Source organism: Hippoglossus hippoglossus, chromosome 13 (assembly GCF_009819705.1).
Source record: "Hippoglossus hippoglossus isolate fHipHip1 chromosome 13, fHipHip1.pri, whole genome shotgun sequence".
NCBI lineage: Eukaryota > Metazoa > Chordata > Actinopteri > Pleuronectiformes > Pleuronectidae > Hippoglossus > Hippoglossus hippoglossus.
Genome location: NC_047163.1, coordinates 6,463,623 through 6,485,586, shown reverse-complemented (window position 1 = coordinate 6,485,586; position 21,964 = coordinate 6,463,623). Strand labels below are relative to the sequence as shown.

Sequence of the window (21,964 nt, the reverse complement as noted above, 5' to 3'; positions counted from 1 at the left end):
AAGAAAATAATGGGAACATCTTTAAGTTCAGCACAAGAATGAACACTAGATGTCTCAGAACAAAGCCTTGTTCACCCACACAATCTGCTGCTGTGAGGATATGAGTGAAGCAAACTATCCAAGTTATGAAACTGACATTTGATAATGACAAAACTAATTATACAATAGGCCTTCCTCAGGAGCCCTTTGACACCAGAACCAAGACAGAAACCGCTGTTAAACATTGTATAAATTCTTTTCGTGCTTACGCCACCGTGTTTTAGCAGCTGTGCTCAATTCACAGCTGTCCTTGAAGCCTTGCACTACAAGTCACAATACAGTGAAACAAATCGCTCCTACATCCCATCCCTTCTTTACTGCGTTAACCCTAATGACCCTAGTCAGAGAGGAGCGAGAAAAAAACTAATTCTGTGTAACTTTTTAATGTCTGTTGCTGATTAAGATAAAGCCACCCTGTCTCGTCTCCTAGTGATTCTCCTCCCCACTTCCCTCTGGAGCCAATTTTGTTTGGTGGGGAACGGTGGTAGATAAAGCTGGGAGCTGGCGAGTTCTCTAATCTGAGGAGTAGTGTTAGAGCAACTAGGGTGATGTGGGGGAGCAATGTGCTCTCAGAGCATGGACAGATAAAAAAAGGCTGTGATTGGGATCAGGAGTTTGATGTTGGGTGTGAGATAACAAAGACAGCGCATCATCCCGATGGGACGAGGTTGGGGATAAAACCAATCCCTCTGCCTCTTGTCTGGTTTTCAGGGTTTTACTGAGTAGGGGGCTTAAGCCAACAAAAGTATTGTGAGGGAAAAAGTGAATTCTCCACAAAGGGTGATCTCTCCTGCTTCTCCAAATTTAAAAATTCAGGTTTCTTTGATAAATCAATACATTCAAAATGTCCTGGCATTATTTAGACTTTCACTTATTTTGAAGAGGAGTAATTCAGGTGCTGGTGTCAATTGATTTGGTTCCACATCCGGACTTTTATGGCCTTGGAGCGATAACATGTCTGTGCTGTGATAGAGGTGTCGGCCACTCAGGCCTATAATTACCTGAAAATACAGTCGGTGCAACCACAGTCACAGACGGGTCAACTATTTTACAACTTTGGTGACAAAAGGTGACGACCCCTGCCTTCAGAGGTCCAATGTCCTAATGCGAGCAGTGTAAACATCCTGTGAATCTGTCCTTTCAAACATGATTCATTCAGCTACAGGCTCCTATCGAGAGCAATACTTTATCAAACTTATTCTTTAAATGTGTTCATAAAGACATAGTAACAAAAACAGTAAAATGCATGTACTAATAGATAAAACATTAGTACCTATTATCCATAGTTTTATGACCATGGGCTCGAGATAATGGAGAATAATTTACAAGGGATAAACCTAACCTACCCGGCAGCTATGGTCGCTGTGTACCAGGAAGTGGAGTTTGAAAAAAAAAGCTCCTCCCTCGAGCCTTGCTGAAGTAACCCATTACAGCACACACAATAAAATATTCATATGTGATCATGACGGCCTCTTTACAGTAGCACCACACCTTCATCCGAGTGGATAACACAGTATGCCACTGTTAGCATCTGTCTGGAAGGCTGTAGTTAGATTAAGACAGAGTGAAATACAGTATATATAAATTACAGTATATGACTAATGAATATGTATCATACTCTTTCATCTGCTTGGCAAAGCTATTAAACTAAAAATCTTCATAACCATGGTCCATTTTAAGAATAACATTCATGACATATAGCACTGGGAATTAGTCAATATAGATTTACACGGACAACCAAAAATATAATATAGTAATACAATATTTAGCTCATAAACACGTAAGAGTAAAGCACGACATTGTTGGAAAGTACACACCATTAATACTCTCAGGTGCAAGTCGGTTGTTTTTCCATAATATCCCCATCATTAGATTCACCTGCGGTCGCCAACTGTCAACTCACATCTGCTCATTCATCTGTTTGAGTCAAAGTCTATCCTCTCAGCTGTTACTGTAGGCTGCCACCATGCACAGATCTGGGGCATGTGTGGGCATGGATGAAATTATCTTTATTAATTGGAACAGTGCTCCAATATGCTAATGCCATCTTCTTAATCGCAAACGCATGTTGACTGCAAAAAAATTTGACGGTCTCGACAAACCAAATTACTGCGTCTCTGAATGTGTTTGACTCGGTGCCGGAATCATTGGAAGGGTTTTTAGCAGTAGAGGTTTTATACGTGAGGTGTAAAATCACATACAGCAGCTACTTGAGTTACACGTCAGAGTTACACAGATTGAACGTCATCGTCATATTGCAGCTCTGCAGTTTTTTACTTCTAGGCTCTTTGCAGTGTAACACTTCTGCCAACGTCCCGATTATCAGCAACGACTCTTTCCCCCCGGATTTATATGGTGAGTGTGGCAGAGCAGCGAGTTCACCACCCCCCCGATGGTTCTGCACATTATCGAGTTAGGTGCCCTCCTTTCTATCGTGGGTGCAGGTGTTATTCAAGCTAAGACTAACTCGTCAGCACCTTAAATAAGATTTGAAAATAAGGGGTTTGACAGAATCCTGGATAACAGATGGCTATTTATAGACGAGACAAAGTAATTCAGACTTCCCACAACCGAGCAGAGAGACACAAACGCTTTAATCTCTACCAAAGGGTCCAGTTCAGACGAACAAACATTTATTCCATCGCTCGAATGTAAGAGTTTGTCCAAACAGCACCTTGTAGCACATTAAAATCTCCTCGCTCTAGTCGGCGTTGAAGCTACAGTAAAGGATAAGAGCTTCTCAGGGAGCCAGACAGCCATTCTTCTTCTGAATTTGCATATCCTTCTGAGACAAGCTTGGCTTCAGATTCAAAAGGACAGAAAAAGAAACAAACACATACAAAAGCAAAGCTCATTCCCCAAGCTTTTGTATTTGAATAATCCAAGGCTCTCTGTCGCAAATATTTTCCTATGGCAACGCAAGTAGGCGTCCATATTCAATGTATAGACACATTTAAGGGCTGATATCGTTGACACTGTGAATGGATGAGAGATGAACACTCATTTCAGTTACATACTCTAGGACTTAATCTTGGCCGCTTTTGTTCTAGTTGACAAATACAAATAAAATTGAGCAAAGAGGTATTTCTGCTGACTGATTCATTCCTGGGCTCTAACGCTCTTAAACCGAGCTTGCAGAGTTGCATGTTGTCGCTATCATGGCAGTGATGCACTGGTGCTGATCCCTAAATAAGATTTCATCCCCCTGCTCCGTGGATTAGAGTTGTGAAAAGATTCAGCTGTGACATATTATCTTCTCCACATGTGAAGGAAGAAAATGGAGGGGGAAGCCATGGCTTGGAGACTGTGATGTGTCTGTTCCAGTCTTACAACTGCTCTTCACACAATGTCTCAAATTTCAAGGTCTGTTGTAACAAATGAAAGCACCGGGGGAAAAAGAGTGAAGAGCGATGACACACCGGCCTTACTTACTTCAGTCAGGTTTGGAGACTGAGCAAGCGTGCCTCCATGGCCTGTGCTTTCTCACGCCGTCAACCGAAGCTGACAGAACAAAACAGTACAGTGGCACCTGATATCCCACCACACACTGTTTCCCTAGCTCCTACTAATAGCTGTATGCTTTGGAGATGGCCACCTGACTGCTTTCTGCACTGTCATCTGCATTTTCAGTGCCCTGGACCAAAATGGGCGGAAAACTTGCATAAGAAATACGTCCGTCTTCAAATTGTTATGCAGTCTTTATTTCCTCGTATTTGTCATGCATGGTTGAGCCCACGAAGACACGCCCAAACACCAAAGCCTCTCAGACATGCAACCTACGTACATAAAGATGAAAGCAAAGTCGCAATGGTATCTGATTAGGTTTGATTACTAATATCTCCGAGACATTAAGGCACAAGTAAAATAGAATAGTGTGCAGAAACGTACAGAAAGAAAAGGCTGCACTGTCTGACAAAATCACCATCAAGCATAAGTTAACGACAATATCTGTGCAAGGATTCCAGTTACATGCAAACTGATATAGAGATAAAGAGATAAAGTCTGAATATTTTTCTTATTTTCGCCATTTTCATATTGACATTGTCCAGAATGATCCTTTCACACATCCAGCACAAAAGTATGGATTGTGTATCTGAAACAAGTTCTCACCGACAAGAATGTTCAGCAGCGGCAAAGAGAAGTGATAGAGACGTCATCAGCACACCCACTCGTTCATTGAGAATGACTTGTCTCTATTTACACCTCAGCTTGGTCAGACATGACACTGACTAAGCACTGGGGAGCTAGCAGGGTACAGTCTATTTACTGTCCGGTTCATCTGACTCGGACATTTGCGCTCACACATACAGCTCGTGCCGACATTTGGGAAAGTTCAGGGCTGCAGTGAAAGTGCGAAAGCAGCACGTCACATCTGAGACACAACCTAATGCCCAAGAGTCATCATTTTAGCAGCTGAAACTGGCTATGTTACATGTTTCATGCCTGAAAAAGATATTAGCTTGAGCAAAAAATACGGTGTGGACTGTCCTTGTATTTATTCTCTCACATTCCGGGACGTTACATACACTGTAGGTAATAGTGAGGTGCTTCATTAAGCGGAGCTGCTGGCGTGTCAGTAACATTTCCTCAGCCGGGAGCGTAGAGGACTCTGATGGCTTCCCACACTTCACAGCTGGGGGCGAGTAGTCAAGCAGGGACATTTTCAACAGGCCTGTGCTGCCAGTTGCCTGACCCGTCATCGGAGCAGAAACAGGTATAGCCGTTCGATGTCACACCTCTACACTTCCTCGAGTGTGCCGAACTGCAGTTACATGGATGTCTCAGCGGATCCGTCATAGAGAACGGGTCAATAGTGTGAACAAAGAATTTGCAGTGGAAGAAGCGATGGTTACTTAGTGGTGAAATTAATGTACTCGGGTGGAAACATTAGTTTAGATGAAGAAAGACGAGATGGAATTGACATCATGCGGATTTTACAAGCAAGACTTTGGTATAAACTGTTTTTCTGAATGGAAATATGGGCGTGCAGTGGCCAGCCAGGAAGTTAAGATTTCCACACTGTTGCAAGGTGAGAAATTTACGCCAAGAATGTCAAGGGAATCTCTATTTCTAGCTCGCTTGAGCCCCTGGAGCTGCCCAGCCTTTCTCCTCAAATTAGCTTTTCACCTTTAATTATCCAGTGTTTGGCGTGGCATGGAGTCAAGACAGTGTTGCACACACCCATTAACACAAAAACCTGTTTGAGGGAAACAAATGCCTTCTGCTCCCCTTTTTGAAGTTCGTTTAACAATGTCCTCGAGCCACCATTTCCCAATGTGTGAGGAAGTGCCGGCAAACAAGACATCCATCAAATTGACAGACAAAACAAATTACAAGGCAAACAGAACCTTAATGTGTCACCAGAGCTAATGGTGTCAAGGCTGGTTGGCAGTGGACCCAGACACTCGCATGCTGCCGCTGTCACACTCGCAGGACCTTGCTCTTCAAGTCGCAAAAACGTCCATCTGAGAAGGAGAGGGGAATGATTTCTGGATAACACTCAGGTATTACCAGCCTACACACTATTAACAATGCATCAAACCTAGATTCATAAAAGCCCATTAATCCGCAGCGAGTTAGAACAAGAGGCTCTCATGCAGGTATGATGTATCTGCACTGTGGCTTGCGCTCACAAGTGAGATTATTCTTTAAATGAATGATGCAGTCACCCTAAAGCCAATAAAAGTGTAATTACATGCCTTGGGCCTCGGTGACGAAGCCGGCGCTGGTGACAGCTATGTGGGAACGAGGAAGAAAGGATTACCTTCACTTTTCATCTCGCTTTGGCACGATCACCTCTCCACAGGGGTCACCTTGGACGGAATGCCACAATTTTACCAGTCATTAAACTCCTAATCCAGCCTCAGCGTGCAGACCACCATCTCATCTGTCAAAGCATCCGCGGTCTTATATCACTTCATGCTGCCCGTGCGTCCTCGCCAGCCATTATGACAGAAAGCAAAGGTGAGAAGCCTCCACCGGAACAGTTGCGACACAGAAGAAACAATAACAGAAAGTTCACGGCGAGTCAACGTTTTTCTCATTTCATACATTTTCCCGGCTTAAACGGAAAATGATCCTTGGCAGGTAAAGCAATATCCTGGGGATTACTTCATTTTACACACATTTTCCTTTAGGTTAATATTCTACAAGTTATTTCGGTCTCCGCAGGAAACCGTGCGCTCGAACCTTTGCGGGGTATCAGCTGGAAGACGGCTTAGCACACCTCTTAATATGTGCTGCCCTGTATTTGCAAAGCAGAGCCATTACATATTCAGAGATAGGGAGATATTTTTTTTTCACGCCAGGCAAACTGAACATGATAAATTGGACAATAAGCAATCTAATCCAGCCACACAAAAAGTGCACGGAGGCATAATGCTGCACTAAATATGACTTCACGCCGACAACCTGCAAAACAACACTGCCAGTCACAGGAGCACGGCGCTAACCAACAATACCGTGGTCACACTCACACGCACGTGTTCATTACACAATCACTTGTTTTTATAATTGAAATCTATATGGCGTAACAGCCGAGTAGGGACCCAAACAGTTAGATTGTCTCACTGTGACGAAGACAATAAAAGGACTTTCTTTCACCAAACCTGCAATTAATCAGCATGCTTGTTTTAATACTGCGAGGAGAGAGCCGCTGGTTGTTATATTCTCAAAACTAAATTCTTAAACATACTCTGAGATTTGGGCATTTAGAAAAAAATCTTAATTAAATTTCACCGTCAGTGGCAGGAAGTACACGAAATATTTAAAAGGGGGCCGTATAAATACACATGACTTAAAATAACTAATGACTGCATAACTTGCTTCAGTGCAGTTCGAAGCATTCATTAGTGTAATACTTTTAAATTGTGAGAAATATTATGTGATTATAGCTGGTTTTCTTTACCACCAAAAACACACTGTGCCTTTGGTTCATTCAAGCCGATGTGTGTCGGATTTGTAGCTAAAGGATCTTTCTCCCAGTTTTCAGCTTTGCCAGAGCAGACACAATATAAAACGTTAATTAATTGTGTAATTCTCCATCACACGCTGTGTTTGGCCCTGAGAAATACCCGAGCACCACTCATTGGACTTTGGATGAACAGATACACAACATACAATGACCTATTATAATCGAATTTCTCATAAACCATATTTAAACCTTTATATAAAAAAAGGATAATTATGGTCTCAGAGTTTTAAAAACTTGAATAAACTGGGTAAGATATTAAACTCTAACTTGAAACAGAAACTTACAATGTCTACAGTTTCAAAACTTCTTTCATGTGTCTGCTTTCACCGGGAGTCCCACTTTAGAAAAGTGAATTCTTTGCTGCCAGAGTTCACCACAGGTAGCACCTCAATAATGGCAGCTCACTGATAATATAGTCATATTTAAACATGACCGATAACGCAGCTGTGATTTTAATCAATCAATCTCAGTAATGAGAACAGGAAGTTAATCCATTGTTATGCATTATTCGCCGGTAAATTAAGGTCTTTGGGGTTAATTAACCAGTGGGCTAAGGACAATGTTAATAATGCAGCACTAATATAGGGCAGGTAATAACACACTTGGAAATTTCCCTGTCAACTCCAGCCTTCAGTTCTGCTCGGAGTAGAGCAGCAGATATATCCTGGCAATTCGGTTTCTCTACAATGTCTTCTTCAGGATAAACAGACATTAACACTGCTTTATGTTGCTCTGCAGTAGAATGTACATCGTCGGGATGGCACTCCTTCCTTTCCTTTTATTGAACGGTTACAACAGAAATCACCAGAATAGCAATTTACAGTTTCTTAAAATGCAATGAATGCCAGCCGCCCTCCCATTACCATAATTAAGCTTAATCACCCGAAACACATTTTCCAACACCACTGACCGATTCATTGTCCCGGTAAAATATTCACATTTCAATGAAATGAAAGGGTGGCATGATAATCAGTCATTAGTACAATTATTTTACTGATAATTACTGATTAAAAGTAGCAAAGTAAAAAGACATGGGAAATTAGTTGGTTAATTAGTTGAAATATTTAAAACCCTGCAACTAAGTCCAGCTGCTATTGACTTTAAGATGGACTATATGTGTTTGTATGACCTGTGTATATCTAACCTGGAGGTTTTAATCCAAAACAATGTCTGAAAGTGAATTTGCTGCAGAAACCAGTTGTCATGAACAAGGAGATTTCTTTAATATTAACAGCACAGGACAACTAATAACATCTACCTACTTCTTAGCAACTGCTTCAAAACATTTACATCCATTTCATAAAGAAATCACTAAACCACCTCAGAGTTCTGTGTCTCTTCCAACCAGTCACGTTTACAGTTTACATCCATGTCTGTCCAGACTCAGGTAATATGTCGACTTTGAAGGACAGAAAATAATTAGACTATGAATTCTTGAATTATGGCAAAAACATGTTTGACCTCTGACAGCCAAATTCAAATCAGTTGATCTCTGTGTCAGATGTGAGGAAAATTCTCTTCAGGCGTTCCCGGAATATGGTTTTCACAAGAATGTGATGGACGTGAGGTTACGGTGGCCTTGACCTTTTATATTTGACCTTCAAAATCTCAGTTTTTCTTTGAGTCCCTCACAGTGTTTCATGTGATGTCGTGTTTACAAGAATAGGACAGGAAGATGGAACCAGGAACATGGCTCCGTCTTCAAACCTGTTCTCTTCTTATTTGAATTACATTTTAATATGTTTAAATTTGTATCTCTATAGTATGTGAGCTGCATTTCTTGTATGAAAGCTGCTATACAAATAAAGTTTATTATTATTAATAAATCAGTATTCACAGTTATCGCAGATTGATGTGCATGGATAATATACTACTACATATGTTTTTGTCATATTAAAAACACATGGGAGTCATGTAAACTGTTTGCCTCACCTCCTTCCTATGATGTTACCAGCAAACATGGAGCATGCAAGTTTTTAAAAAGTTACAGCTTTTAGCCATTTAATGAATAGTAGTAGTTTCCAAGAAAGAGACGCATTTTCAGAATTTGCTGATGAGCCGCTTCAGTGGTATCTTTGTGAGGGCAGGAGAAGGGATCTGGATAAAAACGCACACTAATGCAAAATGTAAAGAGGGCATTTGTAGACACCTTAATTTAGCGGTGAAAATCCCTCGCTTCATATAAATACTGCACTAACATATTTCCCACAAAGCCAGCGCTTCTTGCTGCATCTCCTGGGGTCCAGAATGACATTCAGCATCTGGTTGGACATCCTTTCCACTGCACGGTTGAGAGGCAAAATGCCGCCTCGCTCACTATCCCTGGACCCACATCAGACCTAAAAGACGGTCTGCAGCTACTTTAAAGAATTGTATCAGTGCATTACTGGGGGTTTACACATTTTATTCATGTGTTTAAAAATTTTTTACGTGCATGTATACACAGTAGTCCTGGTCCCTGAATGTTCCAACCGCCGACACAGACGATCAAAAATACAGCCGGTCTGTGCAGCCGTGTTCCTCTAAAGACCTACATTAAAATCACTAAAGCAATTTATATGTCTCTTATTCAAATAGCTTAATATTTATACATTGTCCTGTATGTTCAGATGCTGCTTCCTTTATTACAAAGAGGAGGGACTACTCCCTACATTAGGTGGAACCATTGACTGTATCTAAAGATGGACAACATGACGGCTCCCTGGTATCTGGCTGCAGTAACGGTCATTGACCCAGCCTCCTCAATGTTAGTGGGTGGGACATGGACTGAAATAAAATATACTTGTTGAATACATTTTTCTCAAAGATGGTTTCTGTCAGTTCTGTAATTCAGTTCTTATCACACTGATGTTTGTTCACGTGCTTATTTTTCTGGTAAGTTTGGTTGTAATCAGTTATTTGATGCTATAAAAACGTGGTGAAACGCCATGATTGACAGCTGAGACTGACTTGCAAATGGACTTGCTCTAAATTACGTCAGGGATTCAAAATGGAGGCATTCGTATCCTTGCTGAGGTGGAGTCGCCTCATCCATCTTTAAATACAGTCTGTGGGTGACATCATGAGCTGGAACAGTAAAGACACTGGGTAAGAACCATATTTCAATGCCAACTCAATCAGTGCCTCCTTATCCGAGTGCCTTGAATAAACAGAAAGACATTTCAAAGGTACCCCTTCATCTTGTAAACCATATGTGGACAAAACAATTCTCAGCTCCAGTTAGTCAGTTGCCACAGATGCTCAAGCACGAATCAAGGATGAACACTGTCAGCCAAACATTCATTACAAAACACAAACAGGAAACAGCATTAGCATCTGACTGGAGCTGTTACTGAAAGATTGCGTCAATTCAACAGCATCAAACTAGAGGTCATTGTCTATTAGGGACAGGGACAATCTCTGTTAATGACAGTGAGTTAGAATAACATCAGTTCCTTTAAGCTATGTCCCCGCATTACTGTCCCCCCCTTTTTTGTAATGTGTGTCTCCATCCAGCACTGGCGGTCTTATCTGCATCCCAGCTCTGTGCTGGCACAGGGAAAGGCTGTTGCTAGACACACAATATTGGACAAGACAGTAACATGGAACATTTAGTGGAGGATGGAGAGGGTACCGTCGCACCAGGCTTGCCAGCTGTGATAATGATGTATAATTTAATTGAAGGCTGCGCTTCTATCCTCCACAGAACTCAAACTGCTCTTCTCTTGTCAATGCATTATTCAGGCTAATGGTGACCCTGAAATAGAAAAAAGCTTCTTATCTCTTTAAAGTTTTATTGCACAGAGCAGAGAGAGGTAAGGAGGTATATCGAAAGAAAGTGAGTTAGAGTGAGGCACAAATAAGGTAAAAAAAGGCTTAGTGAAATGCAGTGCTGCCGTTCTTTGTGAAGGATTTCTGTTTCTGACCGTGACAGCGTCATCTTCCTGGCAACAGTGGTAAAACTCAATTGGCCAGAGACGCTGTTCCCTCTCCTTCGCTGCTGACATTTCCAAGGGAATAACAAAGATCTTCCACAAACCAAATGCCTGGGACGGGCGAGTTAAAGAGGAGATTTACACTCTCGTCTGCAGGCAATCTTTGTCCTTTTGCGACTACACTGAACATATACAAATCAAAAACTTTAACAACAACACCTCCAGAAATATTCCATCACGATCATCAACACACCACAACTGAAACACGAGAGGCACGGGGAGCAGGGTGAGGCGCTCGTACATTCACTACTACACACGAACACACGCGATCAAGTGGCTACGCTGCAAGTTAGTTGTAGCCAAGTCAAGGAAGAACGAGGTGAAAGGGTCCTAGACCATAAAATGTGCACACTTCTATCCATCACTCTAAGGTGTCATATTTACAGTCTGAAATTCAGCCATAAAACACTGTTATTGTAATGTGTAATTTCCTCTGCAATTAGTAATCCGCTTCATTAGAGGACGTGCGACTGGAATGTGGCAATTAAGTCGCGCTGTATGGCAAGTGGATTTGTGATTGGGGTGGTGAGGAGGAGGAGGAGGAAACGTAATACCCGGTGAGAGTACTTTAGCCATTTACTCAATCAGTTATTTCACTGCATCAGTCTTTAATTGCAACTGCTTCATTTTTTAATGTTAAGATAAATCCATCATTTAAAAGATTGTGAAAGATAGGTGGTAAATGATCATTTATTGGTTCAAATGTGTAATATCGAGATTATTTAACCTGATAATAGTGTAGTGCAAGACCAGAGCTATTTTTATAATGACTGGCATCTAAGGAAGAACGTGTTAGTGTAATGAGTGAAACAAAAAATGTCAATATTACCACCTATAATAAAATATAATATCTTTATTATTATCATTATTATTATTGTCCTTTTTGCAATCAGAGTAATTGACGGACTTCTGTGAATCAACAAACAATCTATAATCCTTAAATGATCTTAGTTACCTTTAGGTTGTTTAATTTTAGGTTTTGAATATTTTAGTTTTTTGGGGGATTATTCAATTGTAATAATTAAAATAAATTCCAACAGGTAGCTTTTATAACAGTGATCATATTTCAACATGCATGTTTGATTATTGTTTTAATAACTGAGGATGTATAACTGTCATCCTGATCTAAGACATACGCTATTTTAAAAAGTGTACTGCGTTACACAATCATAAAATTGACTTTTGTCTTGGAAAGACAATGACATTTTAGCACAGTTACCTTTTGAAACAATGATTTATTTACATTAATTGATAATGACGTCAATGTGAGGTAACTGTTTTTCTTAAATTAGGTCTATTTCACATGGGCTTTGCATATTATATGATGCAGAGCAATGTTTTAACAGAACCACAGATTTACAAAAACTTGTTTACCATTCGATTTAATTCAATAACAGCCTTCTGCTGCTCTAAATTGGGGAGGAACTGCTTTTACCTAATGTCGACTCAACCCTGTTACCAATGCATCTGTAATCTCGCCCACACTTTTCAGCTCGTATGCATTACATTTATTTCTAACAAGGCGTAGGCGTACAAAATGAAGACAAGTACATTTGAGAAACTGATTCTTCTCCACTTGCAGTGGCACAAAGCTTAATGATCTAATTGGATTGAACGAGGAACAGCAGGCGCATTTTCTGCCTTTCTAGCCTTTTTCACCATGATTGAGTAATTACCAGGGCGCCAAGTCTACTTCATTATAGATGTACTCGCTGTCTGTCTTGTAAACATTTTGTTTCTAAAAAATCAAATGTTTGGCAGAACTGAAAACTTGGCCTACATTTCTTACATTAGCACACACGGGATGTGCCGGAGACAATTCTCCAGAGATCTCACCAGTCAGAACTGAGTCAGAGTGTGTAAGCAATACGTCACAGGAACAGATAGTGAGAGATGTTCCCCTTGGTCCCTTTGTTCCCTGCCCCGAGACAAAAGTCAAAACAAATTAACTGAACGTAATGACAGTGATGCAATTGTCCCTGTCAGGCTCTTGCCTAATTTTTCCCCTATTATTTTTGTCCCCGTTGTCAGTGTGGACTTCCTGCTCGGGCCAGGGTATGAGAGTTGGGGGGGCGGGTCCATTAACAGTAATTCGACATAAATAGGAGACTGGTTCATAAAGCAGTGAACTTAACTCTTGAGAAAACTATGCAAAACAAGCTGTAAAACTAGATCTACTCAAATAACTCAAAAACAAAGACATGCTGAGTAATGTGTCGTTATTTTCCACCAGTTGAGATACAATTAGTCACTAATATGCTTTCCAACATGTAATACATACACTACATTGACATTTATACTGTGGCAGCCACAATGAATAAGCATTTAATCTAAGACGTAGAAGCTATGAATATGAAGCATTACAAAATAATTCCGGTTCATTTAAACGTCTTTTTTTTTAAGTAGCTCAAAGCACAAGCAACAAGACAACAGCTTAAGTGTATTATCTCCCATTTCATTAGATGGCAAAGGGGAAAGTAAACACAGGTAACATGAGCAATAATCCCTCATTGTACAAGAAAAAACAGTTTGTTAGAACCACTGCAGCAAATCTGAACCAGAGGCGGCCTGTAAACTGTCATGGATAAGAGATACAAAATTATCTGGGTAAAATGTTTTACTGTTTTCTTCAGTTTGGGGTTTTTAGTTTTAAATAACCTGCTAATCTAAGGTCTCAGCACTTTAAAGCAGGACTGAGCTGTGATATATACATGATATGACCCTGCAAGGCAATTTGTAAAAAAAAAAGAAACTCAGAAATACAGAAGAGTTCTCAAGGACAAAGGCATTTGAATGAATTTCTTGTCGATGCCTGACAATCAGCTGTGGATACAGGCAGGTTTGATTATAAGCAAGCTAACAGAGAAGAATCAGAAACCTGATTGAGGGGCAGTTGTTGCTGCTCTGCACTGAACAAAGTAAAATTGTTCTTAAGCATCGGTTACTGAGCCGATCACTGATACGTATGGAACAAGATATTGGAAAAAAAAAACAGAGGAGGACACTGAAAGAAATTTCCTGTTCTTCTCTCTGGTCTGCGATTGAAGCAGCAGATAACAGATACTATTAAAGATCGCCATTACAGTACAGAGGTTAGTGTGATGTGTGTCCAATAATTTGGTACGAGCTGGCGGATGATGTCGTAAAAATTTAACTGGCCCTTGAGATGTAAAAAAAAGTTCCTTACTCTGCTCTAGTCGTTACAAATTAAAAGGAATTATCCTTCCAGTAGAAGTGCATCAAAATTAGGATGGACACTAATTTAATGAGTTGATCGGTGACTTTTTGCCATTTAAATCATTCACAATAAGAGTTTTAATTCCAGTTAGAATCGAGGAAAAGCTCAGTAAACGTTGTTATGGTAATGTTGTTGAGGAACATTTTCAGCTGACTGTAGATGGCTGCTTCATTTTGTCTGGCGGTCTGAGCAGCCCCTGAATAGCACTCACTAATTGCACGGCTGCGGCCTGTGTGCAAACAATGATGAAGTAAGCCATTTGGGCTGTTGATCCGTACTAGGCTACACTATTCCTGTGTGATTAGGAAGTGGTAATATTAATCCCTCCTCTCCTGCCCCGGTCTATAAATCTAATAGTCTCTCACTCCCATCCCAGCCGGTCAGATACCCTCGGCCCTGGGAGATAGAGGAGTGAGAGTGGTATTTCTGTAATAGGTGTTGGTCACTTCTTTAAACCATTACTCTCTCGCTGACTGCCTCGGCAAGGCCCCTGTTTAGTAAATCAGTTGTTGAGAACATTGCAAAAAAATGACCCTTTTTCTAATACTGGGCTACTCCTGAAATTGTTTGGCTTCAGAGCTCAGTGTGAACACAGCCAGGCTCCTCTCCACCTGGTACTGTCTTCACATTACCATGCATTACAGTTGGGTGGGATCGTAATACATCCAATTGAATTTGCCCCCAACTGCCAGGCTCACTTCCATCTCTGCTGCCAGGGTGATATTAGTTATGGAGGCTCTCTCTGCAGGGCAGTAGGAGAATATGAAGGAACAGTAATTTGCTGTATTCGGGATGATGTCAGACATCGTGCGTAGGAAGTAAGTGTTTTGTTTCCTGATCACAAGACCTTAAGAACTAGTGTTCGACGCTTAGAAATGAGATGACAACAAGCAGCGTTCTGCTGCCGCCTCTACTGCAGCTGGTGCACCTGGTGTGATTCCACTGCAGCAGGTATTGGGGAAAGTGGAAGTGAAACACAGTTTGATTCCAACAAATCATAAATATACAAAGCGAGCTTTACAAACCTCCACAATTCTTTCATATTCATTTGTATATATTGGTCTAACACTTCTCCATAGTCTGATACAACCAACTAAGACCAATATACACATATAGAGACATTTATTTTGGGAAAACCTTCACAATATTTGAGCTTATTATTAGTGTACACTTACTATTTTAATTGAAACAGTATGAACATCTCAGTGTCAGTGCAATTATGTTGTGTGTGTTGTCGTATGCACCAGTAAAATGACTATTAGCCACATGCTCGCGGTACAGTCGATGAGGTTTTTACCGTCCCCACAGTCAGACCTCAAAGTGTCAGCTGCAGTTGTGGCATGCAATGCAGTTCTTTAGTTTTATTTGTACATCAGTATTTTTAACAACCCCAAAAATCACTTTGTGCTATCCATCTTGTACGCCAACACAAATCTTTCAATATCAAACACTCGTCACCTGCATAGTTGAAAAGTGGCAGTAAAATTGAGTTTCTTCCTTCACAGAGCAACAGCAGCCGAGCTTCGACGCCTCACGGACATGACAGGGGAATTAGTCTATTTAAACTGTAAAAAGAATTTGAGATCTTTTTATGGGAGCTTTGATGCTTTTTCCATCGTGACACTTAAACACTGAATTGCATTGTGACGGGAATTGAAGCCACAGACGCAAAGAAAAACAAAATTACACAGCAACCTTTCAAGTCCACAGATGATAAGAGTGTTTGATATTCAGAAGGCAGATTTGTTGGATGATCACTTCAATGCTTGCTTTTAAAGAAAGTTTTGCGGCTTGTGTTAATATTTGGTGTGTGAGACAATGAATAAATTGCATGTTAGGCAACATCTTGCACATAGTATAGGGAAAGTACCTGGTCAATGTTACTGGGCAAATCACCAAGCAAATGTAAACCTGCTCATTCCGGCAAATCAGCCAAGTGTAATGTGTACGATCACACAAACACTGAACCTTCAGTTTATGTTTAGATCAAATGTCAGAATGGGTAAAGCATAAGGGATCTAAGTGACTTTGATAGGGTGTTATGGCCAGTGGGGCTAGTTTGAGTTTTTAGATTTGATTCAGAATGGGCTGAAAAACAAAGACATCCAGTCAGCGGCAGTTCTGCAGACAAAATCGTCTTTTTGATGAGAGAGGTCAGACGAAGAAAACCAGACCGGATTGGAGCTGATAGATACTGTAACTCAGGCAATCACAACTGGGGGTGAGCAGGAAAGATTTGGATGCACAACGCATCAAAGTTGGAGATCAACAGCAGAAGACCTACATCAAGTTCCACTCTCCCATCAGTCTGGAATCTAAATCCGAGGGTGCACACGGAACAAACCAGGACAGTTGAAGATTGGGAAACCGTGGTACGGTCTAATGAATCTCGATTTCTGCTGAGACAGGCAGATAGCAGGTTCACAACAGCATGAACAGCAACAGTCCAGACGAATGGTGGTGGTCTAATCGCGTGGGGAATGTTTTCTTTGCACACTTTGGGCCCGTTAACACCGATCAATCGTCGATGAATGCCACAGCCTGTCTGAGTATTGTTGCTGACCATGTGCATCCATTTATAGCCACAGTTTACCATCTTCTAATGGCTACTCCCAATATGATAAAGCACCATGTCACGAAGCCAAATTCATCTTTAAGTAGTTTCATGAACACGTCGAGTTCAGTGCACTTCAACTGCCTTTTCTGTCGCAAGATCCGAATCGGACAGAACAACTTAAGGAGGTGGAAGAGAAAGATTCTTGGAGGAATATTTCCAACACCTTGAGGAATCCAGTTTTAGTATGCTGTTCCTAATAAAGTGCCTGGTGTGTAGTTGTGTAACATGGAGGCTTGCCACATAATGTATAATACTGTGAGTAAATAGTTTATATCTCCAGTGTGCTCCTAGCAATATACATTTTAACAGTATGGAAAGGGTTAATAATGTTGCCCATACCGTGCAGGGACAAATCACACATGCATGAAAATTGTGATGTTAAATGTGATAATGAATGGCAATTTATAGTCAATGGGAATTAACACTGGTGAGAGAAATCCAATGACACAGTGCTGGCACACAAATTAAATGTTAAATACTTCTTCCCACCCAATATCCATCAAGATTTGTAAACCCTGTACAGATCTCTGGAAAATAGAAATCTTTCCAAAAAAATGTGTCGCAAAAACTATAATTAACCAAGCACGGTTACATTTGGCTGTGGAATGATTTTATTTTTTTCCCACCTGTGAATAGATATAGGGACGGAGCCTATGGCCTAATTACGTGGAGGGAGGTCAGTGCCCTCGATTTCACCAGAGGCAGGCGACAGCTTTGATTTCATAATGGATCTGTTTTTACCCTTGGTTTTAGAGATTGCTGATTCATATTTGTACCAAACACATCAAATTCCAACCTTGAGCACATTTTACCCACTGTTCCAAGAGATTTAAACATTGGGCTGAAAACGTGTTTTGCTTTCACAAAAGCGCCGGCAAAGCTGACACTTTATTCTATGTTCAATCTCGTTGTCTCTGCAACATTCTATCGTAAGTTCTTAAGTCGGAAAAATATATATAGATATTAAGTGATTTAAGCAAGAGAACAACTAGATTTGTTAATCATCCATTAATTAAGTGTGCGATATCGATCCCAGAGCTTGATCCACGTCAATAAGTTAGAACTTCTGAGTGCTACGGATCCGTGTTGGTGAGAAATGCATGGAAACTGTATAGTGACAGGAAGGTGTAAAAGAGACTTGTTTGAAGAAATGTAAAACATCGAGAGTGGGTGACACGAGCACGAGCGAGTGGCAGGGAATCATTAAGATAGATCACAGTTGTGACTGCCTCTTTGAAGACAACCAGGATCCCACCGAGCGCGAGTCTCGTGTGCTTCCAATGCTGATAGGCTGCAGGGAGCATCTCTCAGGCTTCTCGCTGAGCACCAGCACCAAGATTAGAGGTTCCTTTAATCCGAAAAAGGGGATTAAATGCTACAAGAGAGGCGAGAGGGCCGCTCCCACGGAGGGGATGAGATGAATTATTAACACCTCTGCTCAATACGGGAGATCTAAGTCTATAAACCAAAAATCACAGTTCTAAGACACTGGTGGCATGTCCTGTCAACCAAACATACCAGGGTGCACAGATAAATGTGATCTTGCCTAACACACTCCGCCTCAGCGAGCGGGCAGGGGGTGTGTGTGGGAACGTGTGTGGGAATGTGTGTGTGTTAAGAGTGTTAGGGGGATTCAAAACACACAAAACGATACGAGCGGGACAGTAACATAGTTGCGAATACGCCAATAACGGAGAAATTGTGGAGAGCACTCAAAAGTTAGGACATCCAGTGGACGAAAGTGGTCATCACTTCCTCTTGTGCTCAAAAACACACATCAACTTCCCATGAACACACCTCAGCTGCCACAGTGAGTCAGAATTGTCCACAAAAATAAGTAAACCAGTCCAGACTTGTATGTCAAATATATGTAAATATGGTGGAACACAACATCCAAATCCTAAAGTGTTTAAAAGCAAGGTCAGTGTGGAATGGGAATGTGTCAGCCAAATTTATTACCCATGATCACCTGCAGATCAAATCTTCAAACTATCTCAAAATCATTCAGCTCCAGAACAGATACTCACAACGCAAAATCTACAAATAAATAGACGTGTGTATCATGGTTGTCCATCATCACTTACCGCCCTTGTTCCATCTGCCTTTAGTCCTTGCCTGATAGGTGAGTTCAGGACAGCCAGAGAACACCAAGAGAAAAAAAACAAGTTCAAACACAGAAAGAAATCCAGACTTTGCCCTGGAAAACATGTCCAAGAGTTGCTGGCAGCCGAGTCACTTTCACATGGCTGTGTTTCCTCCTAGAACGGCGCGGCTGTGGCGCATGGTAGCCCACGCGTGGGCTGTCATCATCAGTCACGCTGGTGTCAGCAGTGGGTCTCCAGTCCTACCATGCTGCTCAGTGATGCCCCGGCCGGGTGCTGATCTTCACTGATGCTGGAGCAGCGAGTGGAGCCGCATCTCTCCCTTCTGTAAGCTCTGCCTCAGCACAGTGCATGGGAACCAAACAGGAACACACAGCTTGCCACGCGACGGCACAGCTCAGCTACGCTCGGCACAGTGCAAAGGAACTCGCTCTCACACACACTCACACACACACACACACACACACACACACACACACTCACACACACACACTCCCTCTCTCTCCGTCTCTCTCACGCTCACTGCTGCCACCGCTGTCGATGCTGCTGCGGGAGCTGCTGCTGAATAATTTCTTGCCCTCCTCACTCTAGGTTTCAGGGGATATTCAGTCCTCTGAGCTCGCTCTTTTGCTCCAAGCCTCAAACTGTGGAGAAGACAGAGATTAGCACGACACCCCCCCCCCCTGTGCACTCCACAAAGGAGTTTCCAGGGAGGTGTTGGACTGAGACTGAGTCTGGTAGTGTGAACCTGCTGACAGGCAAGTAAGGATAGCAGGTAGCTGGTGAGTGTGGTAGGCAGATGAATTTGTAGGGATGCTCTTTACGAGTAAGACATTTGCATGGGGATAGCATGACCATCGCCAAAGTAAGGAAAGGCTCAACATTCCTCGAGGCAATGGAGCAGAGAGAGAAGGAGAAAGACTGGGCGGGAAAAACCAAAAGAGAAAAGATCACTGGTGGGGAGATTGTAGGGTCCTTGCTTCTTGACCCAACCCCCTCTGCAGTGACAGCACATGGACAAAAATAGTGTTATAAATATCCCTGAACAAAGTCAATCAACATTATTGAGGAGAATTGTATTTATTTCACATTTTGGAAGATGAGTATTTGGTCAAAACCAATTTGAAAATAGTGAAAACTGCAATTCCCATTGGCCAAGTTGTTATTTTCCGATTCCTCCGAAACTCCACAGAGACAAAACTAATCAAATCACAAATCCCATCATTAAACTCGTAACGTATTAATTTCCGAAACAAACTATAGAGGAAACTTCGGGTTTGTGACTGTGGTAGTGACGCAATGGGAAACTGTTATTTAACCTTTCTTTAGCCAATTCATGCTAAAGAATATTGGAAAAGCTTTTGCTCCTCTAACGCACCAACAATTGAAAAAAAATACAAGTCATGCAATATAATATTTTAATTAAAAACATATAATTTTTCTCTCATTTGTAACTAGCTGCCAAGATCTTTAGAGATACGAGGCACTCTGTTGATCAGCCGCATTTCCCTGACAAAGCTCCAAGGTCGTTATGCTCACAAGTTCATAAAACAAGTACCTCACAAGTATGAGCCGGCAGTCTGGTACACACACCACGGCTTTAATGTCCTAATTACAGCTTCTGTGGAAACCCATGATCAAGTCCATCATTTTTTATACACAGCGCAAATTAATATTCTGAGTCCACACATGATCTTCGCTCATATCTTACCTGCTCAACCCCCCCACACCGCCCACCCCCATCCTCCTCTTCCTTCACGCCGTCTCGGTTCCTTTCGTAAAACAACCTGCGACGACACCAGGAACTATAATTAAGCTTTCTGCACATGAGAGAGACAGACGTGTATTTCCTCTTAGACACCAGCAGGAGCACGTGTGTTGGCTGTACACATTTCCCACGACGGATTAAACAAGCTCGCTGTTTGCTTCTCTGTGGCCTCTTGCAACACAGCGAAAGTACGCAACTCTAACGTCTGACAGACTCCTGTTAATCGACTTATAAAATCTGAAAAATCTGCACCAGACATGGTAGATTCAAACCCTAATGTTACAATACGTCTTCCCCCATGTCGACACTTCTAAGGAGGGTTTTTTTAATCAGTAACCTGGAGCTTTTTGTGTTGAACAGTAATACTCATGAGATTATTCTTTTTGCATATAAAGAGCCTGGTGTGGCACCTTGGGCTCCAAATTTAAATGATGCTGGCAAGGGTAAGCACAAAGTAGTTTAGATGCAAGCAGTTAGTGGGGGGAGGACCAGGAAATACACAGAGAATGTGGTTTAGCTGGTTCTAAGTGGTCTATAGTGACCATTTGTTAGAGCCTATGTCCCACAGCGGTGCATTTTCATAAAGCAAATCGCTGCTATAACAAGAGTAGCATTCTTGCCATTACCGCGTAGCATTCGGTTTAACCGTAAAAGGTAAAACTAACTCCCACACCGATCACTGAGTTCACTTCACTTCATCAAAGACGAGATATTTATGTTTAACGAGGCAAATTTAAAGAGGGGATGGTGCATCGTAATCCCTTTCAACAGTTGAATATGTAGCAGACGTATTAAAAAAGATGGGGGAAAAAAAAGTTCAAAATTCAAATGTCAGAAACAGAAAAACAGCACAGATGTTCCCAAAACAAACTCTGCGCCTGTGTCATCAGCGGATGAAAGCGACAGACTTTGATGTCTGCCGCCTCTTGTGTAAAATTAGTTCACACAGACATAAATCTGGTGAAGTGTAGCTGGAATTAGCATCCAGTGTCTTTGTCTAAGGTCCCTGTGAGCCCATTAAACTAACCATTCAAAGTTGTTTTTGCTTCAAAAACACTTTCTGCCTCTTTAATACAGTCATGCAAAACAGAGGAGGGAAGAAGGAGAGGGGATAAGAGGGATGAGAGGGGAACCTGTGCAGGGTGTGATAGTCGAGGCAGATGCACAGAAACAAACAGCAGCGAAGTATCGTCGAGTAGGTTTACGGTGTCACCAAAAACAGTCCTTGCTGCCGAGGAAGGAGTAAAGAGGAG

At 41.6% G+C, this 21,964-nt stretch overlaps 1 protein-coding gene across 8 annotated transcripts in view; it reads right to left on the bottom strand.

Annotated features, from left to right (window-relative positions):
- The window catches only part of robo2 (roundabout, axon guidance receptor, homolog 2 (Drosophila)), a 258,887-nt gene extending 239,379 nt beyond the window's left edge, over positions 1–19,508 (bottom strand). For 3 of the 8 annotated variants that reach the window (XM_034605260.1, XM_034605255.1, XM_034605256.1), the window contains exon 1: positions 18,926–19,506. In XM_034605260.1, coding sequence (XP_034461151.1) covers positions 18,926–19,049 — 124 coding nt within the window. In that variant the 5' untranslated portion in view covers positions 19,050–19,506. Of the gene's footprint in view, positions 1–18,925 lie in introns of all 8 variants that reach the window. The other 5 variants (XM_034605259.1, XM_034605262.1, XM_034605253.1 and 2 more) reach the window with 3 other exon arrangements.
- Positions 19,509–21,964: the final 2,456 nt, after the last annotated feature.